Source organism: Callorhinus ursinus, unplaced genomic scaffold, assembly GCF_003265705.2.
Source record: "Callorhinus ursinus isolate GAN/ISIS: 27379988/994484 unplaced genomic scaffold, GSC_fseal_2.0 scaffold55, whole genome shotgun sequence".
NCBI classification, from domain to species: Eukaryota; Metazoa; Chordata; class Mammalia; order Carnivora; family Otariidae; genus Callorhinus; species Callorhinus ursinus.
Window position 1 is genome coordinate 1,157,365 of NW_027397117.1, and position 13,314 is coordinate 1,170,678.

Below are 13,314 nucleotides of genomic sequence, written 5' to 3' on the forward strand. Positions count from 1 at the left end.
ATGTCCCTCCTGGGCTCTGCGGGCCGAGCCTGGGTGGGGGTGTGTCCACACAGAAACTGGGGGGCACCTGTCCCTAATTCATGCAAGCATGGACAGGCAGTGACCCCAGAGAGTGGAGTGCAGCTTTGAACCTGCCAAGTTTGAGGGTTGTGGGCAGGTGAGGATGCAGATGTCTGGGGGGTGGCCCATAGCCTCCCCGAGGACTGGGCATTCAGAGCAATGGGACCCTGTCAATGGTCACCCAAGTCCAGGGCTTGCCCTCTGTCATGCCAGGCTTTTGCACGCACCTTCTCTTTGTTCCCCCATCTGCAATCCCCACTCCCACTCAGCCCTCTGACTTTGGACCTCCTTCTAGGAACTTGGCTCCCTACTGTCACCCCTAGCCCTGAGCCTGGTCCCCCAATCCCACAAACAAGTCTTCCTCACGGGTTTCCCCATGGGCCCCGACTTCCAGGGTGGCCTGGAAGTGAGGATGAAATCCTAGAGCCGGGGTGGGGGAGTCTGGGAGAAAGGTGTTGGGGGACGGGCCACAGAGCAAGGTAAAGCCCTCGCTCACCTGGACAACTGCCTTTGGGGGGGCGGCTTCTTTCCGGCTCTCGAGAGGTTCGTGTGTGCACACGTGTGTGGTACCCGGTGTGCGCACAGGTGTGTGGAGCTGGGCGGACACCTGCTGCTGCATCCCAGGCCCTCCACCCTGAGCCCTTCAGCACTGCACATAATCCTGCCCTTGCCCCTCACCATGCTCCGGCTCCCCCTGCCCTCCCTGCCTCTCCCGAGCTCACATGGATTTCCCTGCCACCAGACCCCCTAGCCTCCTCTGAGCTGCTGACTTTGGATCAAATGGCATCAGGGACCATGTTTCTTCATTTGCATCCTTCCTAAGGGTCCCGTAAGTGCATCTGAGGGTGAAACTGGTGTCTAACCTGGCTGGCCACATCCAGGGCCTAAGCACGGAGCCTCACCTGTGTCTCTGGGTTCATCATGCATCAGGATCTACTCAGTGAGAGCGACAGACACAGCTGGTCAAGTGAAAGAGAGGGACGTGACCAAGATCCTGCAAAGAGGCAAATGGACAGGCACCAGAAGGTGCAATCTTGCCTGTTGGAGATAATTTTCTAACCACCTCCGCAGGGCCAACGGCCCCTTTGCACAAAGCCCTACCCCCTCATCTCTCTTTGCCCAGAAGTGGTGTGGTCCCTTCTGCTCAAGCCTACTGGCCAGAGGGCGCCTGGGTGGCTCAGATGGTTAAGCGTCTGCCTTCGGCTCGGGTTGTGATCCCGGGGTCCTGGGATCGAGTCCCGCGTCGGGCTCTCTGCTCCTTGGGAGCCTGCTTCTCTCTCTCTCTCTCTCTCTCTCTCTCTCTCTGTCTGTCTTTCATGAATAAATAAATACAATCTTAAAAAAAAAAAAGCCTACTGGCCAGAGCTAATCACATGGCCCTGCCCGGCTGCAGCGGGGGCTGGTGAGGGAGGACAGCAGATCCAGATGTTGGTGAGCACTGGTGACATCTCCCAGATTTACTCAGGCCCATTTGGGGGAAATTCCTCCATCCATGAGATGCCCTGAATCAGTTTCCACTTACTCACCTGAGTCACGAAGTTCTTCCTCACGTTCAACTGACCTTGCCCATCCATTGGCCTCCAATTCCTCCTTGAGGCTCAAAGAACACGTTTAATTCCGTTTTCCCGCATGACTTGGGAGATCTGGATCACTTCCTGCTGGTCTTCCTTCCTCCAAGTCCAGCATCCCTCTGGAGGCCACTCCTACTTGCCCTGGGCAAAGCTCCCCATCACAGACCCTCAGCTTGGGCACTTGTGGGAGGCACATCATGATGCGGAGTCATCCTGTCTGAACACCCCACCGTCTTCATACCTGGGCCAGGGTAATGCTGGTATGGCCAACACTCTCCTGGGTGTTGCCTCTTTCTCATTAATAATTTCAGTCCCCTGCAATGGACTGTATGTTTGTGCCCCCCAACCCAATTCATTCGGTGAGATTCTCACCCCTAGTGCCATTGTGTTAGGAGGTGGGGCCTTTGGGAGGTGCTTGTCTCACAAGGGTGGAGCCCTCCCTGAACAGGACTAGTGTCCTCATAAAAAGAGGTCCCAGCGGGCTCCCTTGTCCCCTCTGCCATGTGAGGACACAGCAGGGAAGATGGCCATGCCTGAACCAGGAAGCGTCCCTCCCCTGACACCAAGTCTATCAGCACCTTGATCTTGGACTTCCAGCTCCCAGAACGGTAAGAAATAAATTTCTGTTGTTTATAAGCCCCCTAGTCTATGGTATTCTGTTATAGCAGTGGATGGAGCCCACTAAGGCATCCCCTTTCTTTCTTTATCGCTGAGCCATCTCGGTAAGATCTTTGGGAAGCACTGTTTGAGCTGTGGCTACATTAGGGAGCAAACTGATCATCACAGGAGTTGAGTTTTCGGTGTTGGCGACTGGGCAGACTCCTTATTTTTTGGTGTTTTTTAGGTTTTATTTTCGACCCTTTTTTTTGGTTTGTTTTCCTTTCAAACCTCGGTTTGAGATCATGGGCTCTTGTGATAGGCATCCAATTTGCTGTCTTCTGAACATCTATTTCTTTGGGGAAACGGGTAGGCTTACACCTGCAGGTCTCCTGGGCAAAGAAGTGACCCCTTTTATAGAGCCTGGCTGGATGCCTGGGGGGGCGGGGCATGTACGGGGAAAGAAAAATTCAGGGTTCGAAGCTTCCAGAATATCCATGTTTTGCTCATGTTCTGGCCTGGCCAAGGACAGAAAGCTTGGCCAGAACAAAGAAGCCCTTCTATGTGACCATTCCGCTACCTTGAGTCAACCCAGCCCATTTCTGTGCTGTCCTGGGATCCGGAACAGCTGGGATTATGGGCTGCCTGAGAAATCAGTGTGGAAGCTTACATTGCCTCCCTAAACTTCTCGTGTGTGTGTGTGTGTGGGGGGGGGGGGAGGCGGGGGGCGGCTGCAGAATCCATGTCCAATAGGGCACTCAGGGGGAGGGGGAGATTTCTGTTTTAGATTAACAGGAGGATTTATCATGCCAGAAGGTCAATATTTACCTTGGCTTCAGCTTGATGAGTATTTACTTCTCTGCTCAGTGGCTCGTTCCGCTGACTTCAGCAGAACAGAAGATCTGCTTTTTGTCTGCGGAAAAGGATGCTGACTGATATTTTCTTATCAGAAAGGCCCGGTAACAGAGTTGCAGAGGATCCCCCTAGTCAAGTGTGTATGTGTGTGTGTGTGTGTGTGTGGGGGGGTGTCTCCTTCCACCAAGAAATCTGATCCCTCTTTGTAGAAACCTGTTTTTTAAGGCATGTTTGAACTTACAAAACGAGGAAAGCACGGCTCCTGGACAAATCACTTCTCTCAACTCCTTGTCTGAAAAATGGGAATTCTGAGAGCCCCTGCCTGCCCATGTCAGGGTTGTGGCAAACAGTGGAGGTGCTCAGTAAAGCCCCGCCAATCCTCATTTGTGGGGTTTTCGTTGTATTGAGGTTGGGAGGGGTGGGTTAGGTGATTGCCCAAGGTCACCGAGGAAGAGAGGAGGAAAGGGGCCAGCACTGCAGACAGGGTCCCAGCTCCAAGCCCTTATGGCTCAATTTCTTGGGCTCTTGGCAATGGTGGCTTCTGCCTTTCCCAAAGCACTAACGTGTATTTGGGGGGGTGCCACACGCACGGCTGTGGAATATTGAGACAAGTGCTTGTGTGGCGTGCTGACAAGGCCAGCCAATCAATTCTATGCTTGGGGACCATTAAATTCTAACGGTACTGCCTGGTCCTTTATTTTGGGGTGCTCACACCTTGCCACTGTTGCCACCCACCACATGTATGTTTTATCTAAAAAAATAACACAAACTGCACATTCTACACAATAACACCCCCATATTTGTTTTATTTTTAAAATTTTTATCTTTTTTTTAAAGATTTTATTTATTTATTTATTTGACACAGAGAGAGAGAGAGAGAGAGAGAGCGTGAGCACAAGCAGGGGGAGTGGCCGGCAGACCAAGAGGGAGAAGCAGGCTTCTGGCTGATCAGGGAGCCCGATGTGGGGCTCGATCCCAGGACCCTGGGATCATGACCTGAGCCGAAAGCAGTTGCTTACCAACTGAGCCACCCAGGCATCCCTTTTTTTTTTTTTTAAAGTAGTCTCCGTGCCCAACGTGGGGCTTGAACTCACAACCCTGAGATCAAGAGTCGGATGCTTTACCGACTGAGCCATCCAGGTGCCCCTCCTGTATGTGTTCCAAAATAAAGTTTTGTTTTAAATTGTTGACCACAGATATATATACACAATGGAATACTATGCAGCCATCAAAAGGAATGAGATCTTGCCATTTGCAACGACGTGGGTGGAACTGGAGGGTGTTATGCTGAGTGAAATAAGTCAGAGAAAGACATGTATCATATGACCTCACTGAGATGAGGAATTCTTAATCTCAGGAAACAAACTGAGGGTTGCTGCAGTGGTGGGGGGGTGGGAGGGATGGGGTGGCTGGGTGATAGACATTGGGGAGGGTATGTGCTATGGTGAGCGCTGTGAATTGTGCAAGACTGTTGAATCACAGATCTGTACCTCTGAAACAAATAATGCAGTATATGTTAAGAAAAAAAAAAAGAAGATAGCAGGAGGGGAAGAATGAAGGGGAGTAAATCAGAGGGGGAGATGAACCATGAGAGACGATGGACTCTGAAAAACAAACAGGGTTCTAGAGGGGACGGGGGTGGGGGGATGGGTTAGCCTGGTGATGGGTATTAAAGAGGGCACATTCTGCGTGGAGCACTGGGTGTTATGCACAAACAATGAATCATGGAACACTACATCAAAAACTAATGATGTAATGTATGGTGATTAACATAACAATAAAAAATTGAAAGAAAAAAAATAAATTGTTGACCACAGAATTAGACATAATGGGTTTATCCTGGGGCTCCAAGAGTCATCTGAGAAAACTCTGCGCACTCTGGGTATGAGCCTCCTGATCAGTCCTACCCTGGGGATTTGAGAAGGGTGGTTTTTATCAGTTTTATCACTCACCAAAGCCTTGCAAATTATCATAATTAACATTTGTTGAGCATTATAAGATATTACCTGCAGCATCCAGGCACTTCCTGTGAATAATTCATTAAATTCTTTTAGCAAACCCAAGCCTTAGGTGCTGTTATTATTATTGATTTTACAGATGAGGATGCTCAGAGAGGTTAGGTAACTTGTCCAAGGTCACACAGCTGGTACTTGTTGGAGTTGGACTCCACTGTTTCTCTACTAAGCCTTCACTGCATGACACAAGAAGTCACTGTATGACACAAGAAGTTGCCTGGTTCGCGGTCATGGGGCCAGAATGAACTTTCTTGTCCTAGATATGAAGGGAAGGACCAACCTCAGACAACTGCCCCCGTCCTGAAGCTGCTGGGATGAATTAATTCTTTTCCTACAGCTTTTCATCCTAAAAGAATCCTGCAGAATACGAAGTAGTGGTATCCTCTCCTCTCTTCGGTCCTTCTAGCTGGGGCGCAGCCTGTGGCCCTGGAAAAAAATGACTTTAAGATAAAAAGGAAATTCTTAAAAAAAAAATAAATCTTATTCTCTTCCTGTCACCCCTGCAGTATAAAAGTCATTTACGATCACATGGAATTTCTCGTGTCTCATTCTGAAAGTAGACGAGAGGAAGAAGAAAGACAGAATGTTTACAGATTCCTGGGAGATGGGGAATGACCTCATCACTTACTGGGAGTGAGCCAACTGTCCAGGGAGCACAGATCAGTTTTGGGGAAGGCCCTGAAATTCCCCGGATACCCCAAATTCTCCAAATCTTTTAGGTCTTGAGAGAGGGATGATGGTAAGATGAAAAGGAAGTCATCCCAGGTCCAGATGACACTTCCCATTATGGGCGGTCCACTCTGAGATGGACTCATCATCCATCCTGAGTCCTGTTCAGAGACTCGGGACTTGGGAAGTGTGGGTGTGCCATTGAAAAGGCCTCGGCAGGATTTGAGGGAACTGAGTGGAGAAAGAATGGGTAGTTTGGGGGAGAGGGTGGAGCGGGTTGGATATGATATTTTGGGATACATACTCAAGGGGGTACCAACGGGATATGTAAGCAAGAGGGCAAAAGCCACAGGAGTGGGCCTTTCCGTCCACCTTCCTAACAGCATCCTCTAAAAACAATCCCACAATTCTCTTACAAAATGTATTGCAACCCATTAAGCACTTCCATATTGGATGGCTTCTCTCCAGATTTACCGACATTTTACAGACTAGGAGCTCCCCACTGTGAACAGGGCCAGAGGTAGCCTCAGGGCCTCTGTCAGCCCCTAGGATGCTCTGGCAGAGAACTGGAAAGACTCCCAACCTGGGGAGTGGGGCACAAGCTGGATTTCAGGGCCCACCTGTCTCTCGCATGAGGTACAGTGCTGTGGGTGTCCTGCAGCCCAGAAAAGACCAACCTGCGGCCAGGCTGGTGGGCTCAGCTTGTCCATCTGTAAAAGGTGGGAGGTAGGATGGTATTAGATCTCCCCTCCCCCCTTCCCCCAGCTTCCTTCCAGATCCGATGCCTCACAAATTGGTGATTCCAGAAACAACTTCTCACCCCAAATCCTGCGCTTTCCTCCTTCTGTGCTACAGCTCATCTTGGAGAGAGAGCTGTCGAGGTAGAGGGTGGAGGTGAACGGGAAGAGGATTCTAGGGAAGCCTGGGTGTGCAATAGTTTGGTCCAAAGGGCCCTGGACCAGGACCGCGTTGTTTTTCGGCTTAATTCTTGTGAGCCTCGGTTTCCACCTCTGAAAAATGGGAACGGCGCCACCTAATACAGAGGGCAGCTTGGGCCAGGGGAAACTGCCAGGCATGGAGTGGGTGCCCCACGAGCGTTTGCGGGCCCGAACAGGGCTTGGTTGGGAAGGTTCTAGAGAGTGTGGTGTGCGCGAGGACGCAGGAACAAGGTCTGGCTTTCCCGGCACGCGCGGCTCCCGGACCCCCAGCTCTGCGGCCACTGGCGCCTCCTCGGCCGCGGACCGCCGAGGGTTAATGAAAAAGCCCCACGCCCCCTTTGACGGCGCAGAGCCCACCTCGCCGAATTTGAAAAGGCGGCCCTGGTGAGGCGTGGGCGCCCCCCAGAAACTTCCAACTCCTGGCCGCGCTCCACTCGCTCGCCGGCTCCCTCGCTGTGCTCCCGGCGGGGGCCGCGGGTTCGGTCCGGCCGCGGGTGCACTCCCGCCTGTCCTCCCGCCCGGGCTGCGGGTCCCCGCGGGCGGCCGCGCAAGATGAAGCTGGCTCTCCTCCTGCCCTGGGCGTGCTGCTGCCTCTGCGGGTCGGCGCTGGCCACCGGCTTCCTGTACCCCTTCCCGGCCGCAGCCCTGCAGCAGCACGGCTACCCCGAGCCGGGAGCCGGCTCCCCGGGCAGCGGCTACGGGAGCCGCCGGTGAGTAGCGCGGGGCTGTGGGGCCTGGGGGTGCTGAGCGCTGGGGGTCCGGAGCGGTGGGGGCTGGGGGCTGCAGACAAGGGGCTGAGGGGCGGGGGGCGCCGGGCAGGGCGTGGGGGTGGGGGATGGAGGGGCTGAGGGGCGGTGGGCTGCGGACGCGGCGTGGTTGGGGGCTCGGGGCCTCGGACAGCCGGGGCTGGGGGCGCGGGGCTGAGGGTCAGGAGGTGCGGGGCCCGGACTGCGGTGGTCTCTGGCCGCGCCCCCCCCTTCCTTTCTTTGCTCACCCAACCTTCCCCCCTTGGGCTCCCGGCTCCGAGTGAGGGTGGCTGAAACCTGCGGCGGGGGCGCGCGGACGGGGCGACCGTGGCCCGCTGGGGCTGGGTGGCTCAGCCCGGGGGTGTTTACCGGCTCACGTGGCTCCGCCGCGCTCCCCTGCGCGGCCGCGGCTTTGTGTTGGGGAGCAGGTTCCCGGGTTGCCAAGGCCGAGCGTCCGGGGTCTCCCGCCTCTCCTGCCGGCTGCCCAGGGACACCGGAGGGGCGATTCCGTCCCGTCTTGGGGGCCGAGGCCGCGGAGGAGCCTCGGCTGCGCCTCCGCGGCCACCTGGGGAACCCGGCTTGGATCGGAGGGGTCCGCGGTGGGGCGGGAGAAGGAGCGAGGTCACCGAGACCAAGGTGCCGGGACGCACCGGTGGCGTCCTCCTCTGCCGGCAGGTGGCGCCCTGGCCACCCCCTCCCCCCCCCCCCCCCCCCCGGGAACGGTCTCCTCGCCGCGCGGTTGAATTCCCCCAGAAAACGCGTAAGCACGCGAGGAAAAGTTGCCAAACGCCTCGTTTGCGCAGCTCATTCGAATTTAGCTTTTCCTCATTCAATAATTACAACTCCCGCCGCTGTCATAGATCTCTAGAGCACACAACGTGCGTTCATTCGTACCTTCCACGCCTTTTGATCCTAAAACCACTCCAAGGGTACCTGTTACAGCATAATCTTTCCTTCAAGTGAGGAAGTTGAGCCCCAGAGGGAGGTCCCCAAGTTTGTGGCAACTCAAGACTGACCTTCGGTCCGCTTTCTCCAAATCCTGAGCTTTCTGCCGCACCGCTCTCATTATTATGGAGGAAGGCAAGAGACAGGTCCCAGTTCGTTCTCCTCCGTGATATTTATTTACCAAACCCGGGAGAGCTACCAAGATGAATCCTGGCAACGTCTTAGAGCCTCTGGGGAAACAGGGAAGTTTTTGTGCTGGGCACGTTGTACCCTCCATGGCTGGGTAAGGCGAGACTCCGAAAAGCCAAAAAGTGCTTCTGGAAAACTTTGCATACAATTTTATTTCCCTCATTTTGTTTGGAAATACTTACCCATGGCTTCTATTAGTATTATTCTCCAAACATCCACAGTAGTGTGGCCTCTGCACGCTTCCATATGAGATGAGTCTGAAAAAATAAACTTTTCAAGTTGTAGGAGGATATGTATAACATGATCTCATTTGTGAAAAAAACAAAAACAAAAACATTCTGATTTATGGGCATGTAAACGCGCAGAAATAAAGCTTGTAGGCAAACGTTTCTTGCAGTGACCTGTATGAGAGAACCAAGGCTGGAGGGGCAGGGGGAGGTGAGGTGGGTGGACTTCCATTTTCTCCCTCCGTGGACTTGGGTCTTGTTAGCCTCTTTTACCAGGAACATAAATTCATGTATTATTTTTGTAATTAAAAAGTGTGGGAAGGAAAGTCCTAAAAGGCTTCTGCAGTGTGGAACATGCATGCTGGGAAGAGCCAGAGGTGAGGTCCCTGAAGGAAGCGAGTGAATGGGGACGGGCGTTCTGGCGTTTGGTGGGCTGGAACTTGGGGGCCGCCACAGAAACTTGGAAGGGATTGTTGTAGCATAAATAAAAAGAGGCCCAAACAATTGTGGTAATCTTCCAGAACTCTTTCTACCAGGATGGAAGCCGGGAGAAGGTATAATTAAGTTTAAAGAGGATCTGGATGAATCTGTGGAAAATGGATTCCCAAATAGGATACGGGGAGGTGTTAAGGAGGCTTGGGGCAGGTTCCAGACACTTGAGATTGATGCTCCAGAGCTTAACTGAATCTTGCCATGCAAGGCCCAGCATGGCCATTGCAGCCTGGTGTCACACACTCCTGTGTCTCACGAGCCATCAGTCACAGGTGGCCTGTGTCCTTGAAATTCAAAAGCCCCAGAAGCAGAAGGCTTAGAGACAGCATTTGGCACCGTGCCCTTCATGGCCTTGGCCTTGGCCTCGGCTTTGGCTCCGTATGTGTGTTTACAGTGGCTTGGTCTCAGTCGATGGGCCAAGCGACAGAGCTGTTTCTTGACAAATAGTCCTCCTTTATTTTATGGTATTGCTCCTGTTGACATCTGAGTTTTGGATGTGGTGTGCATTTGCCTTCATGTGTGTGCGTGTGCACATGCGTACAAGCCTGTGCCCGTCCTTCTGGGTCTGACCTGGGCTGGGGGCACCTTGCCTAACCCACGGTGCTCTGCTTTGGTCCCCTCTGTCAGAAGCCCAGGGTGCACCTCTCTGTTTAAGCTATTTTGGGGAAAAAAAAAAGAAAGGAGGACCCCACTTCCTCAGAGGGTTGTTCCCAGAAGAACCTAGCGGCCCTGTATACGGGCCACTAATGATTTTTGCTGGCCATAGAGCTGTTCAGGTGCCAAATAAAAGCTGAAGGGAAATGCAGCATTAATGTACCTGCTGGGTTGCGCTAAGAACAGAGCCCCCAATCCCCTGCTGTAGTCTCTCCATTCTACCCTAGTAAGCATAATGCATTTGTGAAACTCTTTAGAGTATACACATTTCCCTCTTTTCCCTTTCTTCTAGACTCCTTCCCTCCCCCTCTTCTCTGACACAGATGTTTATGGGGGGGTCTTGTCTGTTGTCTCCTCCTCACCTCTATCTCCAGCCCTAAAAGGGGCCAGAACAGGGTGATCAGGGCACAAGGAGTGAGATCAGACAAGGGTTTTTACGCCTTATCCATGTTAAGGATACGTCTCCCAGCTGGAGGAAGGAGAAATTTTAATCCAGATAAATAATAAATTTTTATATTTCGTATTAATTTTTGGACTGGAGGTATTCTTCTGACTAGGAGAAAACAGAAGAGATGTGGGACCTGCCCAGATTGCAGCAGAGGAAGGAATGAGTACGTCTGGAGAGTGGGTTCATGGGGCGGGGGACCAAGGACAAAGCTGTTTTTTGCTTCTCCTCCGAAGAAGAAAGCTCATTCCAGAAACTGCTTACCCTTGTGTAGGGCCCGAGGCATGAGAACAAATGGAACCCACACACCGTAGGGCTACATGTCTATATGTTATGACTCAGGCTAACGGATGGTTCAGTAAGTGGGTTCTGTCCACCAGCCTTGATGAGTGTACCTTCTCAGTGACCTGGAAAGCTGGGTCGATGAGGAATTCATAGATGCCTCAGAACTCTGTTCTGGAAAATGGTGGTGGGGTGGAAAATAGAGGGGGGCTCTGGCCCGCCCTCTACCCTGGATTCCTCCCACACGGTGAGGGGCTTTGTGCTCAGGCTTATGAACCCCTCAAGCTGCATGTCCAAGATCACTCCACACCTGTTGGCCTAGAAGTGGGCAGACTAGCTCCGGGGTCTACCTGGAAGGATGGTCATACCTTTAGTGATGCTGATAGTAATGAATGAGGAATGGTTTCTCCTTGAGCCCTCACCAGCTGGTGGCCTGTTCCATCCTTGTGGCTTGACCTGCATGAACCTGTCATCCTTACCATGCCTCTGGAGGCTGCCCACTCACTCCCTCCCTCTCCCCACTCTGCCATTATTCTGGGCACCGGGATGTCTAGGTGTGTGGCTCACCAATGCCCCACGTTGCTCTAGGCCTCCCCTTCCCCTTAGCCACTGTCCTTGGCCTTGTGCCTTGCCAGGCTCTCACTACCTTGCATGAACCTCCTCACACCTCAATATGTCGCTGTCATAAATTTCATACGTTCTGGACACAGGCTCTGCCATCTCACCCCTCACTCGCCTGGCTGACCCCTCCTGTGCTCACTCCGTCTTCTCTTAGCCTGTCTACTTGTCCCATCTTTGTGGCCTTCCGAACTTCAACTTCTTGTCCCCTTGAACTTCTCTCCTAGCTGCCTAGAAAGGCAGCCTCCTGTGGAGGGTCGGGGGGGCTGTGGATCTGCTGTAGGAAAGCCGTTGCTCATCAGCAGTGGTGATGGGGTCTGCTTTCCTGCCTCTCTGCCCAGGTACCTGGAGATAGGGGGTGTGCCAGCCAGCCCCGTGATGGTGAGGCTGTGTAGCCTGGTCCAGGACCAACCTAGCCACTGTCTGGTGGGGCCTGTTTTAGTTCTATAAGGATCTGTCTTTCTCCTCTGCACGGCTGCCCGATGGACCTTTCTCAGCAGCAGCAGAGAGCACTCTCCTCTGGTTCAAGCCCTTTGGTGACCCACCATCTCCTGCATCGGCGTAGCTGACAAGTTTCAGTTCTTAGGTCAGCTCTTAGTGACTGGTAGGGGCCGACCAGGCCAGTGGGTTAAGAAGGATTCTGAAGTGGAGTCTGGGCTCCGGGAGGAGTACCAAGACAATTGAAGGATGTCACTGTGACTGAGGGACAGGAAAGTGGAGGCAAGTGTGATGTATTTACAGCCTTGGCCTTTATGATAAAATCTACTTTCTCCAGCGTCACATGTAAAGGCTGTCTTTTTTTTTTTTTTTAAGATTTTATTTATTTATTTGAGTGAGAGAGAGTGAGCAAGCAGCAGTGGGGGTGGGAGGAGGGAGGTTGGGGAAGGGCAGAGGGAGAAGCAGGCTTCCCGCGGAGCCGGGAGCCTGACGCGGGGCTCGATCCCAGGACCCCGGGATCATGACCTGAGCCGAAGGCAGACGCTTAACCACTGAGCCACCCAGGCGCCCCTAAAGGCCGCCTTTTTAAAGCCCATCATTTGTCCTCTACACCATCTATACCGTATTAGTTATTTCTGTTTCTTTGCATCTGCTGTTTTGATTTGTTTGGAATGTCCTCCCATGAGCACCTAGAATACTCTGCTTACCTCTATCTTCAGGTTTCTCAACCTTGGTACCCTTGACGCTGTGGACTGGGTAATCCTTTGTCCTGCAGCCATCCTGTGCATTGCAGAGTGTCCAGTAACATCCCTGGTCTCTCCCCACTAAATACCAGGAGCACACCCTTGCCTCGAACCGAAATAACCAAAAGTGTCTCCAGACACTCCCAGATGTCCCCTAGGGGACCACATCACACCCACTTGGAACCACCATTCTCTATGGATTTGAACATTTTGATTTGGGGGACATTTAAAAATATGGCGATTAAAATTTTTTTCCTATGGAAGTTGTCAAGCAAAATAAACCCCCATGTACCCTCACTGGGCTTTGTTGCACTTTGCCACACCTACTGCACTCCCCTCTGCCTCCCAGCACACACACAGTCTGTTTGTGTGGGTGGAGCATTTTACCTTTTTTTTTTTTTTTTTTAAAAGGGGCCCCGTGCCCCGCGCGGGGCTCGAAATCACGACCCAGAGATCAAGAGTCGCACGTTCTACCAGCTGAGCCAGTATTTTTTTTATTTTTTTTATTTTTTTTAAGATTTTATTTATTTATTTGAGAGAGAGAGAATGAGAGAGAGAGAGCACGAGAGGGAAGAGGGTCAGAGGGAGAAGCAGACTCCCCGCTGAGCAGGGAGCCCGATGCGGGACTCGATCCCGGGACTCCAGGACCATGACCTGAGCCGAAGGCAGTCGCTTAACCGACTGAGCCACCCAGGTGCCCCTGGGTGGAGCATTTTAAAGCAAATCCCAGACTCCTGTTCATTTTACTTGTAATATTCAGTACATGCCTGATTCCTCCCCAGCATGCCAGTGTCGCAGCTAAACCGACTTACGCTCCGTCCTTAGTCGTA

General features: G+C 52.7%; 1 protein-coding gene and 1 long non-coding RNA gene across 7 annotated transcripts in view; one reads left to right on the plus strand and one right to left on the minus strand.

Moving 5' to 3' along the window:
* Nucleotides 1–3,884: 3,884 nt before the first annotated feature.
* On the minus strand, nt 3,885–8,863 carry LOC141371073 (uncharacterized). Of its 5 annotated transcripts, XR_012375696.1 has the most exons (5): nt 8,468–8,863; nt 7,821–8,016; nt 6,588–6,777; nt 6,388–6,477; nt 3,885–5,524 (listed from the first exon to the last, which is right to left on the minus strand). It is a non-coding gene; the product is annotated as an uncharacterized lncRNA (long non-coding RNA). The 5 variants fall into 5 exon arrangements; XR_012375695.1 differs by lacking the exon at nt 8,468–8,863 and having other exon boundaries at nt 7,821–8,116; XR_012375698.1 differs by lacking the exons at nt 7,821–8,016; nt 8,468–8,863 and adding an exon at nt 7,063–7,187.
* COL26A1 (collagen type XXVI alpha 1 chain) overlaps nt 6,777–13,314 on the plus strand; it is a 140,578-nt gene continuing 134,040 nt past the window's right edge. For both annotated transcript variants that reach the window (XM_025864737.2, XM_025864736.2), the window contains exon 1: nt 6,777–7,415. In XM_025864737.2, coding sequence (XP_025720522.1) covers nt 7,258–7,415 — 158 coding nt within the window. In that variant the 5' untranslated portion in view covers nt 6,777–7,257. The remainder of the gene's footprint in view (nt 7,416–13,314) is intronic.